The 23,950-nt window shown below is 37.4% G+C and overlaps 1 protein-coding gene across 1 annotated transcript in view; it reads left to right on the forward strand.

Moving 5' to 3' along the window:
• Window positions 1–23,322, forward strand: part of LOC131052818 (protein JINGUBANG-like) — a 99,025-nt gene extending 75,703 nt beyond the window's left edge. The window contains exons 2-3 of the mRNA XM_059222119.1: window positions 21,821–21,876; window positions 21,997–23,322. Of these exons, the coding sequence (XP_059078102.1) occupies window positions 21,821–21,876; window positions 21,997–23,322 (1,382 nt within the window). The remainder of the gene's footprint in view (window positions 1–21,820; window positions 21,877–21,996) is intronic.
• The last annotated feature ends 628 nt before the right edge of the window (window positions 23,323–23,950 follow it).

Genomic DNA, 23,950 nt, shown 5'->3' on the forward strand with positions numbered 1-23,950 from the left:
CTCAACACATTTCCCTTCCCCAAGCCAACACTCAACCTGTAGTACATGCTAATATTGCCTCAGTAGGTCAAATCCCTGTGAATAAACAATACACCCAAGTACCTCAATCTCCAATCCCAAAAGTTAAAATGACCATGGGAAGTAGTAATGCTATTACCCCTTTTCAAAGGAGACCAATAAATTTTGAACAATATAGACAATTGTTCTTTGATGGGATCCTGGGAAATCCCAATCATGTTCCTACTGAGTTAAGAGATAGACTCCATAAATTTGCTAGGAACAATGCAATTAGTGTTGAGGAACATCTGAAATCTTTTGGGGATCTAATAAACAATTATGAGATAGTAGATGAAGATGTTATTATGAAACTGTTTGTCTAATCCCTGGTTGATGATGCAAGAGATTGGTATAGAGGTCTCCCAGTTAATAGCATAGGGTCATGGGAAGACTTTAAAAATTGTTTTCAAGAGCAATATGGTGACAAGACTAATGTGAGCTTCATGCTCAATGAATTTAACAACATCAGAAAGTCAAAAAATGAAATGGACACTGATTTCAATGCGAGATTCCAGAAGGCCATGCACAGATTATATCAAGTGATGAGGTTAGATGACAACATGTGTCTTAATACATACTACAATGCATTTGATTCTAAGATGGCCTATATCTTGAGAGATAAGAATCCACATAACTTGAGAGATGCTTTTAAAATTGTCATAAATGTAGAAAGTAACAGAAAAGCATCTGGGAAGTTAGGAAGAAGGACAGATGGTAGATTATGGCAAGAAACAAAACAACAACCTAATAAAGTTGCTAAGGAGGATGATAAGATAGAGAAATTGGTTACTGCAATGAAGGATCTGACTGCTAAGGTTAGCAAAAATGATAAACCTCATTATAGATTGGCAAGATAGACCTCCTAGATTGCATGATATGCCATATAATACCAATTGGAAAGATGGCAAGCCCCAAATTGAGAAGCCCAAAATTGCCCAAAGTCAGGACACTCCAGACCCCTTGAAAGGGAAAACTATTCACAATATAGAAAATACTCCCTGGTGTATTGCTTGTGATGGATCACATTCTCCTCATCAATGTGCAGTGGCTCAGGCTCTTGAAGAATCTATGAGACCAGAAACAGAGCCTGACATCAATATGTTTGAAACAATCATAGAAAGTGATGAGAAATCTATGCAAAGTGGATATAGTGATGTGCTAGATAATGAAAGGTTAGCGCAAGGACAATTAACCTTAGATTGGCATCCTACATTAAATGTGGTAACAATTGAGGATGAAGAGGTTCATCTTAGGAGGCCTAGTGAGGAAGAAGTTAAAAATCTCACTAAAGCTACCATTGCCAAAGCAAAACACAATTATAACCTGAGAAGCACTAAGAGAGACACTGATCAGGGTGAGCTGGGTTCTATGTTCATAAAAGAGGTCACTCAAAAGGGGGCATCAAGTAGTGCTACCACTGTTCCTAAGGTTGGTTAAGAAAAAGGGGAACAAGTTAAAGATGTACCCAAAGGCACAAATGATAAAAATGTTGGTGATGTACAAGGAGCAGCAACAGTGAAAAAGGCAAGTTAGCTCAAGAGAGAAAGAGTCAGAGCTAACACTGAAATAAGAAATAGCTCCACATTCGACTTGGCTCAAGCTCTTACTCAAATGAAGGTCATGGTCCCCTTAGTAGAATTACTGAAGATTAAAAAATATAAGGATGCAACCTTGTCTTTATTTTCTAGTATATCTGATAGTGACACAGTCCTACCCACTAGTTCAGTTAGAAAAGGAAAAGAACCAAAGTTCCAAACCCCAGAGGTATATGTTGGAACCACTATTACTCAAGAGCCTTCATAGGTAGATCCTTTTTATGTTACTTTATTAGTAAACAACCATTAATAAAAAACTATATGATAGATTCAGGAGCTACTGCTAATGTAATGCCCTATGGTGTTATGAAAGAATTAGGACTGTCAGTAACTACTGTATATGGAAAATATTATGCTATGGATAACTGGGAAGTGCCTGTGATAGGCACAATGAAAGATGTTGAGGTAAAAATAGCCGCATTCCTTGATGCCACTTACAAAATGGATGTTATTGTTACTGACACTAAACCCCACTATGGTATGTTACTTTCCAGACAATGGGCAACAACAGTAGGTGGAAATGTTCAACTGGACTTATCCTATGCTACCATTCCAATTAATGGAAGTCAGGTTAAATTGTGCAAAGAGCCACGAGCTCCTAGGGTAATTGAAAATGTAGACCCTAGTATGCTCAATTGTATGATTGATAGAGATCTAGATAACTTTAGGCTTCAACCAATTTTACCTCAACTGAAGAATACTGACCCTATTGTGGTTGAATTACAAGTGCAACAATATGGATTGTGGTAGATGTACTTTGATGGAGCTTGCTCCAAAGAAGGATCTGGAGCAGGGGTTCTTTTTGTGTCCCCATCAAGTATAACTTTCAAGTATTCATTTTTGTTGGCCTTCCAATGCACAAATAATACTGCAGAATATGAAGCCCTGTTACTAGGACTTGAGGTTGCAAAAAGGCATGGAAACCAGCTGTTGAAAGTGATGGGGGATTCAGAATTGGTTGTCTCTCAGGTGAGATCTAAATATGAATCCAAGAATGATAGATTAAAGCAATATAAGCATACTGTTTGGGATGTAATTGAGCATTTTGATGCATTTTCTATTAATTCGATAGAGCGAGCAAAGAATATTATGGCAGATTTCCTAGCTAATGTTGCTTTGAAAAATGATGATGCAACACTAACTAGTATTTCCACTATGGAAATAAAATTTATGCCTGATATTCTTGATAATGTGTACAATTGGCAAGTTTTTGCTGATGATGAAGACATTCTTAGGTTCATCCAATGTGTTGATGATTATGATGGACAAAAGATTGATTGCAATGCATTGGTAGAGGTGATAGATAATAAGGAGACTGTGTTTGGAAATGATTTGGTCTAGTTGGAAACTAATGAAATACCTATAGGATTGGTAGAACTAAAGAGCATGTTTAGTTACAATGATAGTCACTTACATCAATAGTCTACCACCAAATTGGAAGAATTAGAGGAGGTAAATTTGGGGACTGAATCATCCCCTAAGTTAGTATATATTGGCAAAAAATTACGTTCTCATGTTAGAAATAATCTTATTAATTTATTGAGGAAATACAAACATGTTTTTGCTTGGTCTTATGAGGACCTAAAGGCGTATAGACAAGATCTTTTTCAGTGTGAAGTTCCTTTTCTTCTAGATGCTAAGCCTTTTAGACAAAAATAGAGACCTATTAATCCCTTATTAGAAGCTAAGATGCAGCAGGAGCTGACTAAATTAAGAGAAGGGGGGATTATCAGACCTATAAGACATTCTTCATGGGTCTCCAATTTGGTCCCAGTAAGGAAGAAGAATGGAGACATCAGATTATGTGTAGATTTTAGGAATTTAAATGTTGCTTCCTTGAAAGATAACTACTTATCCCCAAATATGGAAGCCATGCTACAGAGAGTGACAGGATGTGACCTTTTATCCATGATGGACGGTTTCTTAGGATATAATCAAGTGTTAGTGAAGGAATCTGAACAGTTTAAAACAACTTTCACTACTCCATGGGGAACATATGTTTATGTGAGAATTCCATTCGAACTAAAAAATGTTGGAGCTACATTTCAAAGACCCATGGACATAGCTTTCAAAGAATTCATTAACATCATCATGGTGGTTTATCAAGATGATCTAACTTGTTTCTCTAAGAAGGCTGATGATCATTGTGGATATCTGGAGAAGGTGTTCAATAACGCCTTGGAATTTGGTGTATCACTAAATCCCAAGAAATGTCATTTTGGGGTAACTGAGGGAAAGCTATTGGGACACATAGTTTCCAAGGAAGGGGTAAGGATAGACCCTAAAAGAATTGAAGCAATCAATAAGGTGTCTGAACCTAAAAATGTAAAAGGTATTCAATCTTTTTTAGGCAAAGTAAATTTTGTTAGGAGATTCATTGCAAACTTTGCAGAGATAGTGAAGCCTATTGTCAAGCTCTTCAAGAAGGATACCAAATTTTGTTGGGATCAAGAACCCTGAAAAGCTTTTGCTGAAATTAAGAAGGCAATCCAGGAAGCACCAATGTTGAAATCTCCTAATTACAGTAAGCCTTTTTCTCTGTTTTCCTTTGCTTCATATCATATAGTAGTAGTGGTATTGTTACAAAAGGATGAGGAAGGATATGAACATCCTATAGCCTTCTACAACAAGTCTTTGCAAGCAGCAGAACTGCACACCATGGAAAAACAAGCTTATGCTTAGGTCAAAGTTGTCAAAGCTTTTAGGCCATATTTGGTGAATGCAAATATCATTGCCTATGTCCCACATGTTGTAGTTAAAGATATTTTGTCCTAGTCTGAGGTTACAGGGAAAATATGCAGATGGATTAATAGAATTCAAGAATTTGACTTAGAGATAAAGATCACCAAATTGGTGAGAGGTCTAGGTTTGGCTAAGCTCATGACTGAGTCCAATCTTATGAATGTAGAGATACATAATGTCAAAGTTGGAGATGCTTTAGTCACTAGCATTGAGAGACAACCTTGGTACTCAGAAATAGTCCAATTTTTAAGAGGTGTTGCATTCTTAGAAGAAATGACATATAATCAGAAAAGAACTCTGAAACTTAAGTCCCAAAAGTATGTGCTTATTCAGGGTGATTTGTTCTGGAGAAAAAGAGATGGAGAGTTACTAATGTGTTTGGATGAATTTCAAGCCAAACAGGTGTTTACTGAAATGCATGATGGAGTATGTGGGGGTCATTATTCTGCCAAAACAACTACTAGTAAGATAATCCGAGCTGGATACTATTGGCCTACTTTATTCAAAGATGCCCATGCATATGTTCAGAAATGTGACCCATGTCAGAAGTTTTCATCCAAGCTGAAGTATGAAGGAGCCTTGCCCCTAAATCCAGTCTCTGTAGAAGCTCCTTTTGTTCAATGGGGCATTGAATTTATTGGAGAAATCATTGAGGTGTCAGGGAGAGGTCATAGATGGATCATAGTAGCCACTGACTACTTTACAAAATGGATAGAAGCTACTCCTACAAGAAGAGCTACAAGCAAGGTTTTTATTGATTTCCTGATGGACAATGTAATAACTAGGTTTGGAACGCCTACTAAATTGGTAATGGATAATGCCATGAGTTTCAGATCAAAAGAGTTTGTAGGATTTTGTACCAATCATGGAATACTCATGTCTTACTCTTCACCTTATCATCCTTAGGGGAATGGACAAGTAGAATCCAACAATAAAAGCCTTTTGAACATCATTAAGAAAATCTTGGAAGAGAATAAAAGATCTTGGGATCAAAAATTGAAGTTAGCTCTATGGGCAGATAGAATAACAGTGAAGAAATCCATTGGAATGTCACCTTTTGAACTAGTGTATGGTGCCCAAGCTAGATTGCTAGTAAACAATCTTCTTCCAGTTTATAAGTTTTTGCAAAATGAGGACATGGAAATATCTGAACCGATGGAGAATAGAATGATCCAAATTGTAGAGATGGAAGAGCTTAGAACTTCTGCCCATAAGAGAAATCAGAAGATCCAATTGCAGTCCAAATACCTTTTTGATAAGAGGACGTCACTAAGGAAGTTCCAAATTGATGACATGGTTCTTCAGTGGAATGCAAAAGGACAGGATAAGGGAAAGCACAAGAAATTTGAATCACTGTGGATTGGCCCTTTTGTGGTTTGTGACTTAAATGGTAAGGATTCATATTTTTTGAAGAATATGAATGATGAAATACAGGAATTTCCAGTGCATGGACAATTCCTGAAGCATTATTTCTCTTAATTTCCATGCACAGTAGGTCCTTTGTTTGTACATATTTTGTTTCTTTCTTGCTTTTCTGTTTGGGTCTGTGTTTTGGTCTATTTCTCTAGAGTTTCTGAGTTTTCTTGTGTTGACCTTGTGATCAACCATCCCCAGTCAGAGCCACTGTTATCACTATTTAAAGAATGGGTTTGCCTTTTCCATAAGTTAGTTAATTTTTTTATTTTTTGAATTAATCCTGCTTTCAGTTGGTTCAGCTCTTTGTTAGGTCTTAGGGCTTTTAGGGTTTTAATTTCAAATTCTCCTTTTGCTTCACAAAATATTGAAAACCCCTAGTTTCTAATTCCTCGTTACTTTATCCACTTAAGTAATGGGTCTCAGATTCGTGAGAAGTGTCCCCCCTTGTCATTTGCCTAGGATGTCTTGTGAATTAATTATAATTTTTATGCCTTATACCTTTTCTTCCTAATGTTCCAGGCCCATTAAGTTGGGTGCATCTTTCAGAAAAATCTATGGTTCTCACTATTTCACAAAGTTAAAGTGCTCGTGGTTTAAGACTCACGAAATGGTGAAAAAGAGGTGGGCCTGCAATGAAAAGGAATTGTGTTCAAAATGACTAAAAGGGTCACACTTAAAAGACGGTCATCTTAGATTTCATCCAACAGCTAGTGCTGTTTCATAGCCTGAACTTGCGGATAAAATACCTCTCATGAAATGGCGAAATGATGGTGGGCTCAGAATGAAGAGGAATTGCTTAAAGGGTTTCACTTAAAGAATGATAATTTTCAATCTAATCTGATGGTTCACGCTATTTCGCAAGGAAAAATGGCTTGTGGTTTAAGACTCGCGAAATGGCGATATGATGCAGCATTCCAAGCGGATGGTCTAGCTAGTCTTGAAGGCAAGTAAGATGATAGAGAGGAACCTAATGTTTTTCTCTTAGCAAATCAAAGATTGACATGTCAGCTTGAAAGATGACTAGATGCTGTGTGTTCAAAGTTAAGTCAGAGGGCCCACATTTGCAAGTAAAAGTTTGAAGTGTAAAGATCGATCAGGCCTCATTTGATTGGACGACCCGCGTTATTTCGTGAAGGTGAAGTGCTCGCATTTTAAGCCCTGCGAAATGGTGAAATGAAAATGGCGACAATATAGTAGGCTAACCGGTGAGCAAGTTAGATGAAGATTGACGGCCCACGTGGTTTCGTAAATTGAAGATGCATGAATATTAGAGGCTGCGAAATGGCAAAAAGGTTTTTTGTTCTTAAAGGCAAAGAGAACATGAAGTGTAAAGGTCGGTCAACTCTCATTTGATCTAATGGCTGGTGCTATTTTGCGCTTGTAAGATGCCTGAAGGATATGCACAGCGAAATGGTGAAACTAAAGGAGATTCATCTTGATGCCAGGCTAAACAGTGACATGTACATGAGCACGTGGCTTCCACAGAGATTGAAGGTGCCAAGGTGTAACTGATAGTTTTAAAAGGGGGTATAACATGCGGCTGACTCAGATTTAAACTTAATAAGTTTCCTAGGGAAAATGGTTAGGTGCCATGTGGTATCTGGTAACTAGAGGAGGAGCGGAGCAAGCAAGCCAATATAAGAGTCTTCACTCAAAGGATGATCAAGTATGGTTTGATTTGATGGTTAGCACTATTTCGTAGCCTAAAGTTGAATGTAGATTAAGATCTATGAAATAGCGAGAACCTGTTAGCTGTTAGGTGAAGGTGCAGTTAGTGAAAAACCTGACTGTCTAGGTGAAAGTTAAAGGCTGCACAGTTTGGGTCCCATCTGACGCCTAGCGTAGTTTTGCAAAGGTAAGGTGCTCAAGAGATAAAACTCACGAAATGACAAAACAAAATAAGGCCCAGTGAAAAGGGTAAAAGTACTAAGCTAGTGTAAAGACTGATCAACTCTCATTTGTTCAGACGACGGACGTTATTTCGTGAAGTAAAGTTGCCAAGAAATTAAGCTTTGCGAAATAGCGAAAAGAGAAAATGCATAGGCATTGTGACCCGTTGGAGTGAAAATTTTGAATTCTTTCATGAATTCAATTCTGAAGGGATGGCCAAGCATGTGGAATCAATGTCACAGTTAAGAGCCCAGCCGCCATATATGATCTCGTATCAATTAAACTGAGGTATCATTCTAAAGAGCACTTGTAAAGAAGCAGTAACAGAGTGGACTTCTTCAGTTGCAGAGCTAATTCCTTTGAGTACAAGCAGGTTTTTCTATACTCTTGTTTGGCCATCATTTTTTAACTATGTGTTTTATTAAGGTTTTAATCTGTCATAGAACAATTGAAGGAGATTGTTAAATTGCTTGCTTGATTTTCTAAAAGAGATAGTACCTAAGAGGGAATTCTCAGGAAAGGTCAATTACCACGAGAGGGCCATTTGTGATGATTTCCTTGAACAGTTGACGTTGTCAACTAATGTGGCTTCCAAAAAGAAAGAATTGGTGCCAAGAGCTTCTCGCCTGAAAATAGGAGAGGGTTTATATGATAAGGGAAATTGATTAAGAGACCCTCAAATAGGGATGTGTGGGTTGGGATTATTCAAGATTGGATTTAGTATGAGAAATTCTTTGGCCCCTCAGAATAGTATATGGGAGTTGGATGTTGGAAAGTTGGTGGTTCCCGGGGTTTTCTTCGATGTAGATCTTCTAACTCAGATTGCACATAACTATGACCCAACTTCAAGAAGTGTTAAGGATATCAGTGGGAAGACCCTCATTGAAATTAATAATGAGGAATTCAGGAATGCCTTTTGGTAAAATGAATACACTAATTTTCTGGAGCCTATTGATTTTAAATCACTAGCTCAGGTGTATAATGTGCAAAGAAACCACCTAAGAAATGGGCCTCTCAAAGAATTCTTTTTGAAGATAGGCGGGTTGATTGTTGTGGGACCTAACACTAAAGAGCCGTTTTCTCTAAATTTGTTTACCCTTAGGGCTAAAGGATTATACTGGTCACTCTGCGAAATCCTAGGGGAAGATGTTGAAGCAAATATGCCTACTCAGTACATGTTGATGGTTGCCCTGATTTTGAATCCTTTTGTGGCAATAACTTTTGATTATGCTTCTTTTATAATTGATGCTATCCATAATGGATTGATAGGGATCAAGAATGGGAAAGTAGATAGGCCCTTCAGGTGGTACTCCCTTCTTATGCATTTATTTTTATTCAAAGGTGGTGATTATTTTGCAAGTGGGATGGACCTTGTAAAAGAGAAGGATGAAGAAAAGATGCCAGTGCAATTATGGAGCACATTTCTGTCATGGGATAGAGAAGATGCAAGTTTTCTAATGTTTGATAAATATTTTGCATCAAAAATTAGGACCCTTATCTGTTCGGAAAACCCAAGAGTTCCTAAGGTGCTTTTGGAATTAATTAGGCCACAAGAGTTTGCAGAGGACATAAAAATTGTCCACAATTGGGGTGATATTTACTTATACCCTGTTTCCATAGTGTTCAGAATATATGGTTTCATAGGTGCCCCATTTTTGTTACCTTATCAGGTCCCTCTTAAAGTGGGAATTGCAGAGATTCTTAGGAAGATTGGTGCTATGCAAGAGGCAAAATTGACTGGCAGAGGTAAGGAGATAATTTTCCCTACAATTACCATGGCACACCAATTTGTGATAACCAAAGGAGGTTGGAAATGTTTTGAAGATTTCCTCTAGCCATATCATTTATCAACTATTGTCTCTCGGTGTGCTGACCCCAAAGATTTCTTCAATGGTATGTTTAGGAAGAGGGCTGTATGCAAAGCTAAGCCCCATCAATTTCAGTTCCCTGAAGACCTCATCAGGAATAAGTTTGATTTAGATTAACAAGAGCTGAGAAAGGAAAAGTGGGTAGCCTATAAGAAGGCCTTAGACTTGGTGCACCAACTTGACATAAGTTATGACCCTTTGTCTGGCTTTCACCCCTTTGCAGAGAAGATGAAGTTCTTAATTCTTAGTTTTTAGGAGCTGATGCAAGTACTAAAAGAAAAGATTGAGGTTGTATTTAAAAACAATCCTGAGAAAGAAACACTGATCCTAAGTAGGTCTGCATCTTCTAGGGCGATCCCTCCTGGTAATTACATGCTACATAAGAAATCTAATTTAAGTGTACTTATGCCTGCTTCAGGGGAACCCTCTACCTCTAAAGGTAAGAGGAAGATAAATGATGTCATTGACATCCCTAGTAGCCCAAAGAAACAAAGAGTGGGAAAAGAGGTACAACCTGAAGAACCTTTGTACTCCCCATCTCAATCTTCTGTCCATATAGGAGATGAATACGCAGCTGCTGAGCAACTATTGCAGTTAGGCAATTTAGGGGAAATTGCCTACACTTATGATGAGGTAGAGGAAGGAATGCTAGAAGAGCCCTTAGCTACTGAAATGGATATCACCATCAATGAATTCAAAGACCATGAATGGGATCCTAAGATCAAATAGGCTAGTGAAGATTTCTTGGCTGATGACAAATTTATCACATCAGAAGCATTTATACAATTTGTGTGGAAGCAGAGCATTGACAAATACAATGCAAGGTGTAACAAAAGGAAGAGTGAGCAGCCTCATAAAGACCCAGCTGTAGTTGAGGAAGAAATACAGAAAGAAATGGTTGAAGAATTTAAGACCATTACTCCTTAGCAAGGAAGAGACATGGTGGCACAGGCTGGGGTACTCATTCTCCCCGAATGGGATATAGCAGATGCTCTAGTCCTGGAAGTAGTAAGAAATGAGACTAAACGTATGAAGGGAGTCACTTTCAATAAAGACAATGTTGCATTAGTTATGTGGTCTCTGGAAAGAGATGAAAATAAGAAGAAAAAGGACACCTCAATGTCAAGTTACCTTAGAGGGATGATGGTGAAGAGGGTGCAGACTATTGGGGTAGTGGAAGCTGCTAGCACTGTACTAGAAACTACAAAATTTAGTGTTACAGTAGAGGAAAGGGAAGCCAAGTAAAAGGCAGATATCCAGGTTAAATTGGAGACAGTTTTAAAATCCTACACTAATTCCCAAGAAGAGGTAAGGAACATAGATAGTATCATTGCTAAATTGCAGAAGCAACTAGCAGGACAGTATCATCATGGTGAATCCTCAACACTGATGATCTCCTCTTCTCTTGCTAGACCTCCACCTACCAGCCCTATCATTGAGTTCCCATCGTCTCCAGCACCTTCTAGCTCCCAAATGATTGAGATTACTCCTCAAGAGTTAGAGAATTTAAGATAGGCTCAAGCCCTATATGCAAAGAAGTATGAGGATAGAGTAAAGGCCGCTGCCACTAGTTTTGCAATTACCGTGAATGCCTCATTGCTATACAATAATGTAGGTAAAATTTTGGATATATGGAATGAGCTTAGAGGAGATAAGGCCATGTTGACACCTATTTTTGACAAATGGAGGCCTAGGGAGCAAGATTTAGAGTTTATGTGTGCATCTTATGATGAAGCAAGGGCCAATCCTATCATTAAATCCACTTGTGACATCACCAAAGATTTAGTACAATTAGCAGTAGGGGTGGATAATGTTGATAGGAAAGTTAACTTGTGCAAAAAGGAGTATGTTGATCAGGTTTTTGAGTTGCTCCTAGGAGTTTTTGCTAGCCCAGATCAACTGAAGGACAAACAAATGTGGCTTAAGGAGGTAGAAGCCAAACAGTCAGCAAGAATTAAAGGAATTATTTATCTAGATGATGCTTCCTTCTTTGTTGTGACAATACAGGAGATAGAGAAAATTAAGTCACATTATGGTTTTCTCAATTTAGAAGTCAACAAGATGAGAAACTCCTGGAAAAGGTTGACCAAGGCCAAGGCTAAAGTGATTAATTTCTCATGGCCAACCGATGATGTGTATGATGAGTGGAAAACAAAATATGCCACCCATGATCTAGAACAGTTAGAGAGCACCCCTGAAAAGGTAGAAGAGGTTGTGCAACCAAACAGCCTGTTGAAGAAGCTGTGGAGACCGCAAAGAACTTGTAACTGTTTTTGTAAAAGGCTTTGTAACTTCTTTTTTGGAAAGAAATCACTGTAACAAATTCTCCTCGGAAAGTCTGAAGCTTTGTGCATCCATATTGTTATAAATGGATACCAGGACTAGAGAGAGAGGGATCGCAAAGAATTGTAAGAAAACGCTGCAGAAATTCATATCTAAGCTTTTCTAAGTGTAATGGAGGAAATTCCAAAGTTTTTGTACTACTTTCTTGAAAAATATATCAATATACAGACCATTGGCTTTTGAGTAAACTTTGTGTCGTCCTCAAATGTGTTTACAATTTGTTTACTATTTTCATTTTGAATAATCTAGGGTTATTTTGTTTGAATGGGGTTGCAAGGCAATTTTCAGCAGATGTGTTCGTTGGCTTTTCTCTTTAGGAGGGAAATTAAAGATGCGGAGATCACTCCTACCAGTAAATTCTTTGGAGGGAACTTTGAATCTTGATGATCATAGTTTAATTTGATATGCATAAATTCTTATAAGTGTTAGGCATGTATAAGGATTAACAGAAGCCGAGCCAATGGGATGCATAAAGATATTTTGTTTGGGGAGTATTATCTAAATTTAGATGACTCTATGACCTTGGATAAGGCACTGGTATTGATTGAAGTTGTTTATTACATGTTTTTTTTGTCACAATACTGAATATGAGTATAATTTGCATTCATTTGTTTCAATTGGTTTCATGGTGATTAAATCCACTGGTTTTCTGGACTGGTTTGCTGTGGGTTTATTTTTGAAAGTGTGAAGTTAATTCACAAAGGTATACCCACCTGGACTCTGAATAAGTCCGAAGTGTAGAAGGTTAAATCAAACCTTGTCATATGTTGTCCTAAGAATTTCTTTACCTTTGGTATCTCTTCTGCATAGAGTTCAATCATATTATATTAAGGATGTCAAAGAGAATCAGATTTTGAAGACAACACCCTCGTTTCCTGAGTCAGTCTTCTTTATCCCGTGACTCTGTCACTCTATCCTATCCGGTCAGTCCATTCTAGCCTTTCTTTCTTATCGAAAGATTGTCTGCGATCTTTCCAGACATTTTCATCCAATCTCTCGAGGGGGCATATCATTCCCATCTTGGGGCAACTTTGTATCAGTCCATATTATCTTCTTTGAAACAACGCAACAAGCTGCATTGTCTCAAAGAGGGGCAAAATGTAGACACCTAAAATTGTCATGTCTAATTAAATAAATATCTTTATTTATATAATTACTTTAGCCTAATTCTTCTATTAATTAAATAAATCTTTATTTATTTAATTCATTCATTTATGCTCTTCTAGCCTTATTTGTCATTTAAATAAATACATTTATATATTTAGATTATCCTTTTTCTAAATTAAATAAATACTCTTATTTATTTAATTGATCCCACTTGCTCTATTAATTAAATAAACCTTTGTTTGTTTAATTAATTCATTAGCCTTTTCTACCCATGACACATGTCATTCATCTCTTAATTCATACACTACCTACCCTCTCATTATTTTCTTATTTTCTCTACCTACCCTCTAATCATAGCCGACCATTTATCTTTTACACCTCTCAATCTTATCCCTCCATTTCATATATTGTCTTCTATATAAGAGGATACTTCCTTCATTATCAAACCTGAATCAATCTATGCATCCTGATCGATTGACTACACTCTTTCATATGCAATCAAGCCTACTTGCAACCACACTTCCGTTCTTTGTTGAGCTCTTGTGCACATATAAAATCTGAGAGCAAATATATCAAGCAAGATCAATGGAGATAGGAAGAATGGAGGTCAAAACCCTATTGGACATGTTATGGTATAATCTTTGTGATTTCATTTGATTTCCATTGTCTTAGGTAATCTTCATATGTTATGGTGGATCTTTGTTGTTGTTAGGCTAGGGTTTTGTGATTGAATTCATTTAGCTTTTCAATATTGTTGTTATCCATTTTCACCGTATACAGGACTAAATCGGTTGACTTAGGATCTTCGCCAGTTCATGTTACCCCGGTTATCATAGTTTCTCATCTAGTTGCCATTAGGTCTTGGATTCATGTGAGATATTGTATTATTTGCTCCATATCTACATTCAACTGATCTTTGTCCATACATTTTGTATGTGAAATAATGGCCTTCAAATCTCTTGGACATATACCTAGTATTTGTATTGTAGCTTGCATTACCATTGGGTTTGTTTCTACATACATTTGCAGTATGACCATATTTATGACAAACAAAGCAAACAAGTTTAAAAACCTTCTTACCAGTAGGCTTTTTAGCCTTAGCAGCAGTTTTGTCCTTATGAATGTTGCTCTTTGTACCAAAAGATTCACCTTTCTTAGATGTGTTAAAACCAAGTCCAGAAGTATCACCTTTCATCCTTTGTGATTGAATTTTCTCATTTAGCAAGCTAGAAGTTTTGTTGAACTTTTCCAGTTTCCCATTGGCTTTAGTGAGTTGTCTCATAAGATCTTCATTATGTTTGGATAGAGTCTCTCTCATAGATGATGTTGATTCAAGATCTAGTTGTAAGGCCTCTTTTTCCTCTTTCTCTACATGCTAATGCTCATGCAAAGTAGAATTATCTCATTTGATCTTGGCAATCTCATGATCTTTTTCTTTGATGAGATCTTCAGCTGCCCTCTTGGCTTCAAGTTCCTGACTCATGCGGATAGTTAATCTTTCTAGCTCTCTCCTCAGATTAAGCTTTTCAATGTTTAGTTTTTCAACTTCCTTAGCTAAAGCATCAATATTGGCCCAATCTAAAGAACTATTATCAGATATTTCTAACAGTTGTTTAGTTAGCTCTCTCCTTTTGAATTGAGAAGCTTTCAATATGACCCTTAGGGTTTCATGCTCATCTCTACTAGCTTCAAGCTCTCTAGCCAACTCAGAGTAGCTCATATCCCCCATGGTGGATTTAGGGTTTCCTTCCAAGCGATTAAGCTTTAAATAAGTTAGGATCTGATACCAATTGATGGACTTGTAAAGCATTCAAAGGGGGGTGAATCAGTGACACAAAAAACAATACTACTTTAAACATTGATCGATATATACTTAGCAAGATTGTTAAACACTCTGCACGCTATCCAAAATGATATAAAAGCATCAAGAATAAGTAAAACATCCACCATAACACAAGTGTTTATACGTGGAAAACACAAATGGGAAAAACCACAGTGAGATAGGACTCACAAGTTAACTATCTGCAGCAATAGGTACCTGCACAAGTTAACTATCTGCAGTAATAGGTAACTAGCCGGTTAAGGTCTACAATAATGTTCTGCAAGGAGCGAATCCTATTAAAGATCCCAAAGCTTAGTTAAAAGCTATACCCTCATAAAGGTAGTACCCTATTAGGAGTAACCTCGGTAGAGGATTTCTGAATCTAAACTAATGGATCACCTTGTTAGAGGATTTGTACAATGAAGCTTGTTAGAGCTTACCCGGTTAGGGGATTTGACTATTGCAGTGATTAGACAACAACAGGTGGTGTGATCTAGTAGTAGCACAACTTGCTTGAATAGATCCTCTTCTGCACATTCAAAACTTCATTACCAACATACTTTGCAACTTAACACTTTTTCCTTCACATCAAATCATCTCATATCATATCTCCTTTTCTCATCATCATCATATGAAATAGTTCATTGTGATGTCAAATATAGACATTTCATGTCGGCCTTAGAAATCATATCACAATTTCCTAGGTGCAGTGTATCTGGTCAAACAATCCTCACAAAAATACAGCCAAAATTTGTTGATTAGGGTAACTCTTCACAATCGGTGATAACTCATCACACAATCAATGAATGTCAATTGGAACAACAATACTAGTTGGAGTTAACCATATCAACATATAAACTATTTGTCCTTCCATTCTCTTCTGATAATATTTGTTGGATCTTCAGGTTAATGTCGAGTCATTCTTATATATCCATATATATCAGTTGACTCCATGTATATACCTGTTGTCACCATGTATCAATTTGGTATAAACTTCTAGTATACCAGTTTCAATATAAATACCTTTGAAGTCACACCAGTAGACAATGTGATCATATGTGTGTGTATGTGTTTCATCAATGACAACATATGAAGTTATTCATGACAATCATCATCAAGCCAACACAAACATGCCTCCCTTTTCCAGTCCCCTTAACATGACACATACATAGGTGGTGCCTAGTGCGGCTTTGTCTACCCCTCATGCTTCACCACTGCTCTAGCATCTGAATTTTCCTAGGGTCCTTCAGCCTACTATAGTTGATAGGAGGCAGGACACTCCTATCATGTGTAAATGCAAGTTTGAGCAGGGCCTTGTCCTAGAGTTTTGACGATGTAAGTCTTCATAGGTATGTTCCTCATCCCTTCGTTTCCCTGTCTCAGTGTCTGCTGGTTTGCCTATTTTTGTTTGTGTAATTGACAAGGCTAGTCTTTTCCTAAGTATCTCACTGCCCCTCTTCTAGAGGCTGACAGTCCTTTTCTTGTTTCATCTTCCACAACTGAATCACCTGCTTCCTTCATAGAAGCTTGCATGTTCAAATCCTTGGAGAATATCCTGACCTTGTCTACAATGTTCACACGATCGTTGACCCTTGCCTCCTTCGAGCCTATAGATGACAATGTCACTGTCGCTTCATCTCTTGCTCTAATTATTGGTGAGGCACCCATTGTGGCCCTTGCAATAGCCCCTCTCTAAGCTCACCCTCCTTCTCTGTATGACCTAGATTGGGAGGATGAAGCTCTTCTTGAGGATGACAATCTCCTGTAGTATGATCATTAGAAATTTTATCCTTCATCTACATCCACTTACATGTGTGTGTAATCATGTTTCCCTGTGCTTGTTTTAACTGTTTCTTCCCTCCAGGAGGACCTAGGTCACTCCACAGGTACTTGAATATGGGAGGTTGACTTTTTTTATCCATTGTTCTCTCCTAAAGGACCCGAGTTCCTCTGTTGGTGCTCGGATGGAGGGGATTTTATGTCATACACATTTCTCTATTTGTATACCTCTTTCTATTTGTCGTATATGGATTTTTGACATTCAGGAATGATGCAAAGAGTTGGAGGCATTCTTTGCCTTCTTTCATGTTGACCCAAATTTTTTTCCTCTTTGTCTTCATGTGCTCTTCTTTAGATCCAATAAATTTGGCAGGTATGATGATGCACCCATCTCGTAGTGATACTCTATACCTTTTTGACACTGTTATGGTTTCTGACGCCAAACTATCGGATCCCCATGTCCTTTTGCCTTACATTTTTTGATGTTGTGGACATTTATGTGTCACTATCTATTGGTGCCATCCCACGAAAACATCTCATTATGTAGACATACCAAAACTCCTCTTCTCCTTAGAATGGCATGCCTTCCATGCATATCATTCTAAGGGAAGGCCATCATACCTTCATTTTATCTTTTAGTTCTTGTATTAGTTTCCTTTGCCAAGTTTCTTTTTCATATTTGCCTAGGTCAGGACCAAACCACTTGACCTTTTTCCTTACCAATATAGACTAGGTGGGGGCAAGACCACTTGATATTTTCAGAATATTGCCTACATGGGGGTCGAACCATCCTTGATTTATATCTCTCCTGTTTGCCTTGGTAGGGGCCAATCTACTACTTACCAGATTTATCTTCCCTATCGCGTGGCTATCTAGCGTGTCGCTACCTATGCCAGCAACATTTATCTTTATCTACCCAATGGAATGGCTATCTAGTGTGTCGCTACCCATGCTAGAAAAAATCTATCTATCATTTTGCCTTATCATATGGTTATCCATACCAGCATATCATCTCTCCCTATCGTATGGCTATCTAGAATTACACATCTTGCTACCCATACCTGCGTATCTTATACCAATAGTGGCTACTTATCTCATATCTTTCTGTAGCTAGGGGCTTTCCTCCAAAGAAAGGTTTGTTTCTATTACGATATCTTATCCTTTATCTTATCATCCATCACGCTAGTCTGCAACTGGTGTGTTTGAGATGTACCAAATAGAAACATCTATACCAAGTCTCAATGTCATCCTGTTGGGGGAAACCTCATTCGATCAATGAGAGTCTTCCTCCCTATCGTTACTATTTTTTTTCTATATCTTTCTCTACTTTAGCTTGGCATCCCTCGGCAAGGGTATATTCACTAAAGTGGGCGCAAAATGTAATATCAAAAATATTGTCCCTTGTAAGTAATGTGACAAATAGTGTTTTTCCTCCATGTCATCGGAGGTCAAGATCCGCCATCTTGTCCTTTTGTTCACTTAGGCCATCCATGTCAGCCCTTACCGAAGTGTTATCAACTCTATCGACCTTTCACCTTCGAAGAAACAAGCACGTCATGGAGACATCTGTGTGGTGTGCTAGCACACCGCAAATCTAACAGTACACAAGTGGTTGTTTAAGAATTACGTCTACACCTAGAAGGAATAATAACGCCTCTGCATGCACCCACTGATGCCTGAATTCCTTCCTAAGCCTTTATCTTTCACTTTGGAGGCATTTTAAAGGGATTCTTTGGCAAGTTTGATAATATTATTGTAGGTTGAGCTTTTGGAGACCACTTTCGATAGCATACTATCAACACCACCATTGTTGCAGCATTACCAAGAATTCCAAGCACACCATTCCAAGCATTTCCAAGTATTACAATCTCCATTTGTGATAGGGGAGCTATCTTAATCCTTTCTCTTGCATATCTATCACTTTTATTTGCAATTTCACGAAGGAATCATAACACTTTGCATGCACCCATTGATGCCCGAATTCCTTCCTAGCCCTTTATCTTTCACTTTGGAGGCATTTTAGAGGGATTCTTTGGAAAGTTTGACAATATTCTTGTAGGTTGAGCTTTTGGAGACCACTTTGTATAGCATAATATCAACACCACCATTGTTGCAACATTACCAAGCATTTCAAGCACACCATTCCAAGCATTTCCAAGTATTCCAATTTCTGTTCGTGATAGGGGAGTTATCTTAATCCTTTCTCTTGCATATTTATCACTTTTATTTCAAATTTCAGGTAACATTGCTATTATTTTTATCATTTATCTTTCTCGTGGCTTTCTTGGGTTGTTCATGGAGGTGGAAACACAAAAACGGGGGTCTAACTTAGGCAGGCTCCAAAACATAACCCCCAACATTTTCTCTCTTGCATGTGTGTAGACACAGCTTTGTGAAGAGGAGAATATCTTGCGAGAGGCTTCATAGCTTGGACCAATTATGAGATTTTCTTACTCTTTTGTATTGTCTTTATTTTGTTTCATAATATGTGTTTTGCATAAGTCTCAATATTACTTAGTTGTTTTATAAGTTTTGTCAGCATGTCTAGAGCTTTCTGCTCGGACTCTACACTATGTATGTACAAGACAATAGCCTGTCGCATTGGAGTCCCAGTTCTGTGCACTTGTCCCAAGGACCAAGGCTCCGCGGAGCCGTCCAGAGACACCTCTCGGGTGTCTGACACTTCTTGCCTAATTTTGTTATCCCCTGGCTCATCTTAGCCTCATTTCACAGAGGTAATTGGAAGGACAATTTGTCCTTGAAGATTCATCATAATTGAGGTGACAAATTCCCTCCATTATACACTCATGTATTCTAGGGTGTATCAACATTATTGTAAAGTTGAAACACCTTTTTCTCTAACATGTTTCACATTTTTCAGAAGTTTGAATTATTAGTGATGGTTGACATTTAATATTGGAGGTAATTTGGATGAGTAAAAGATGTGATTGTTTCCATTTGTGAAATTCTATTTATAGTTTGCAATAATAAAGGAATATATGTAAAGATACAATTAACCATTGAGGGTGTATGTTGTGTAATACATGAAGGTTTTCCACTAGTTTACCATTTGAATTTGTAATTTTTTATTTATATCTAATAATATATTCATTATTGTATTGAATTTTTCATTGTATTGTTGTCAATGAAAATCATTGAAAAAAATATATGAATGCTACATGTATATTAGGTTTTGTATAGAAAGAAGGCAACAAAGAAGACCAAAAAAAAGGTAGAACATAAGTAGAGTGAGATTGTGACTAGAGAACAAGGATTATAATGTGAAGTTCAATCCTAGGAGAGATAATAACATGGTATAATGGTGTTCAATATATAATGTGTAATTTGAGGTTTTATTGTAGGCTAGTTTGTATTCGAATTGTTATAGTAAGGTGTAGTTAAGTGATAGTAATCTGCCATGTAAGATGGCCTATTGCAACAAGGTGAGAAGTTGTAATCATGTTGATAATCATGCAATCATGAATCATTAAGAATGTGTTATTTATTCCTCATTATTTACCTATATTAAGTGTATTTTTATGTTAGTTTGCATGGCTTGATAGTTGTTCATTGAAACCATTGACCCTAACTCTATTAGAATGACATGTGGTTGTGTAATTAATAGAAACAATGATGCTTAATATTAATAAGGAGAAAACATAATAAGTTTGGTTGATGTCTATGCTTATCAATATTTGAAACCTATTTTAAATGAGTTGTGAGACAATTTCTAAATGTCACACAACTTTTCAAGTAAAACCTCACACAAATATAATTTATTAATTGAATAATTCAACACATTAATTTGTAATATAAAGATAATTATCTTAATATTTTTTTTTTGTTCATAATTAAAAAAATAAAACTGCATAAGCTCACGCAATCTCCATTGATCTTAAGTTTGATCTTGGATTCGACTTCGAGACCTAGAAATATAATCTGATGCACCTCAGAAGCAGACTGCTTACATCCGAAAGACTCGTCGTCTTAATTCGTAACTTGCCCCAAATAGGGACTAGACTGTGTGGCATTTAAAAAATATTGGATAGACCATATATAGCTCCTTTTGGTACATCTTCAAAATAAAGGATCTAGAAGAATATTTAAGGCTTCATTTACAGCTAGATTATTAGCCTCAGGTCAACGTTGTTCGTCATATACGGAACCTGTAATTATTTTTCACTACATAGTATGAAACCATTTGGAAATACATTAAATCGAATGTTAAAAACGAGTATCTGATATGTTAATCCCCGCCTCCCAAGGCTCCCTCTTATTGTACTCAAATTGCAAGCAGAATTAAAAGTGAAAAGAACACAATTAATTTCTTTGAAGCTGAAGAATTAGTTGAAGTATTAAAGAGTTTGAAGGCATGTGTAATCCCGCATGCAGTTACTTGTAAGATTCTTCATATCTCCACGAAGATGGCAGATTTTCATAAAGAAAGCACAAAGTTAATTGAGTGGCTTTACGTCCCACGCCTTTTTGTTCTGGACAATTCGCTGCCTTCCAATGGATAAGACCCAACTCACAGGTACCAGATCATCATAAATGGTGATATCAATGCATAATTAATTCCCTTGCTTATGTCAAAATATTTAGCAAGTGCCCTCAAATGGAAACTCCAGGCTTAAATTTTATCGATGTATAGCCATTTTAAAAGTTTTCAAGGATGAAATATTACTCTATATATATATAATCAAGTTTTTTCGAACCGTCAAAAGTTATACTACATGTATTGTGTTGATAATTGAATCCAACAAATTATCGTCACCATTTAAAATAATTAGTAGAGGGCGAATTAGGAGTTTTAAGGGAAGGATGGGAATGGCAGGGGAAGAGTATTCCATACATAATTTTGTATATCTTAAGTTCTTAATCTGTATAATCTTGTATGACCAATAAAGTTGCATAATTGATCTAATTATTAACTTTTTTCCAAGAACTACTATTAATCGACTAGATAATGTTTTAACAAATTTTCAAATAACAAAATCCAATGAACATAATTGAAACATAGACTAAAACTGAGCATAAGTTGTAAATCCTCCATAAAACCATCTGAAAAAAAGATTCAGAAAATAGTTTGTCAGAAAAAAAAAGAGTGGAACTTAAATATTTCTTTTTCATAAGTAGAAAAAGAGGGTAGCTAACGAAACATTGATGAGGAAGTTAATAGCTGTATAAATGCTCATTTATAGAGATTAACTACACCCCACGTTCATTTGCATTGCCAAAGAGTAAGGCAAACCATAGAGTAAGACAAACCATCCCAATAGAAACTTTATAAAGAGAAGCTATTGTAGGTTGGAGAGAATAAGACAGATTGTTAAAAATTAGTCGCCAAGACTCTTATTCTGTTGTGCAACCACTCCAGTCTGCAGAACAGTTGAAGCCTCAATCAAGATTACCATCTCTGTCTAAGAACATTTCTATGGAGGACACCTGTTTTGTCCACGAAGCCGTGCAGCCCAGGATGAGCACAGTTTCAGAATGCAGTATATATTCTTCTACCGGCGGCTCTCCTGTAGCTGTTTCGCCTTGGAACGAAATCCAATCAAATGTCTATCCTACTGAGTTGATGCTCAACTCTCAGCAAAAGCGACCCCTTTCTAACTCTCCTCCTGATGACTTGATGCTTGATTCTCAGCAAAACCGTGCATTAATCAACTATAGGTGCATCTCCTCAATGTATAGACACGGCGGCAATATCTTATCACTGGCGGCAGGAAATGGGCTTCTGTACACCGGGTCTGAGAGCAAGAATATCAGAGTCTGGACATACCCGGTGCTCAAGGAATACAGCCGGTTTAAATCGGGCAGTGGGTCTGTGAATGCCATTTTGGTGGCCCGGGACAAGATCTTCAGCGCGCACAACGACCTCAAAATTCGCGTATGGCGTCGTTCAAGCTCGAAACCGAGCGTTCACAAGAGGCAGGCCACGCTCCCCACGTTGAAAGACACCCTCCACGGTTATATGCCCGGAAATAAAATGCAGGGTCGTCATTTGAACGTGATTTCTTCTCTCGCGTATGATGCGGCTAAAGACGTTTTGTACTCGGCATCGTGGGATAAAACTGTGAAGGTCTGGAGAATGTCTGATCTCAAGTGCGTGGAGACCATTGTTGCACACGACGAGGCTGTTAATGCGCTCGCCATCGCCCCGAACGGGTTGCTTTACAGCGGGTCAGATGACTGCACTGTGAAAATGTGGGAAAGTGGGTCGTGCTTGGGAGGGCGCACAAGGCTTATGATGATTAGAAGACTCCATATGCAGGTCTCACCCGTGAAGGCGCTGGTTTTGAGTGCAGACGGAAACACTCTGTACGCCGGGTTGTCGGACGGGGGAATTACAGTATGGGAGAAGAGGGAGCAAGTAATGCAGTATTCCTGCTTTCTTCGAGGCCACCGACACGCGGCTCTTTGCCTCTCTGCTGTGGGAAATAATTTGCTTTTTAGTGGATCTACAGATGGTACAATTCGGGTTTGGAAGAGGGAGATAAAGCCTCTGTTCTCTTGTCTCGCTGTTCTTCAGGGCCAAGGAGACCCTGTGAAATGCATCGCTACCATTAGAGAGGATGCCCATAAGTGGCTTGTTTTTAGCGGTAGTCATGATGGAGCAGTAATGGTGTGGCGCGTAAGAATCAACATGGTTGCGCCTGTTGATGATGGGCATGATTATTTTCGAATCTATAAGGCTTAGGGGTTTTAGGTCCTGTTTTCTAGAACTGAATTAGCTTGGATTGGACATGTTTCTGTTAGGTCTAGTACTGCTGTAATTGTGGGGAATTGTAAGTTTATTAGGAGATCTTAGTTCGATTGTCCATTGTATAATGCAAAATAATATAAAATTATTGTATTTATTTTTAAATGAAGATAAATGTTGAATTAAAAGTTTTAGAAGATTTTGAGTTGAGATTAATAGTATTTATTGTAATGATTTTTAATTAATATAATATTATTTATATATTTGTCATTTACAGTCTTTTCAGTCTTCATTTCTTATTTTGGCTCTCTCTAAATCTTATGTTGACATTTTGGTTAATATTGGTATTTTGAATTCTTCTATTGTTTCTCTAGTTGTTGTTTGCCAAACTAAATCTACTTTTAACAAAATGGATTCTTCTAGTGCTTTTCCAAGTGTTGTTTGCCAAACTAAATCTACTTCAGACAAAATAATGGTTTTTTCTAAGGTTCATGTTGGAATTAAGGATTCTACTACTATTTTTTTTAAGAAAGTTATTATCCTATATTATATTGTTATATCTCACTGTATTTATGTTGTCCCGCCTTCTTTTGTGATTTCCTTAATTAGGGATGTTAAAGAGGTC

Source organism: Cryptomeria japonica, chromosome 6 (assembly GCF_030272615.1).
Source record: "Cryptomeria japonica chromosome 6, Sugi_1.0, whole genome shotgun sequence".
Taxonomy (NCBI): Eukaryota; Viridiplantae; Streptophyta; class Pinopsida; order Cupressales; family Cupressaceae; genus Cryptomeria; species Cryptomeria japonica.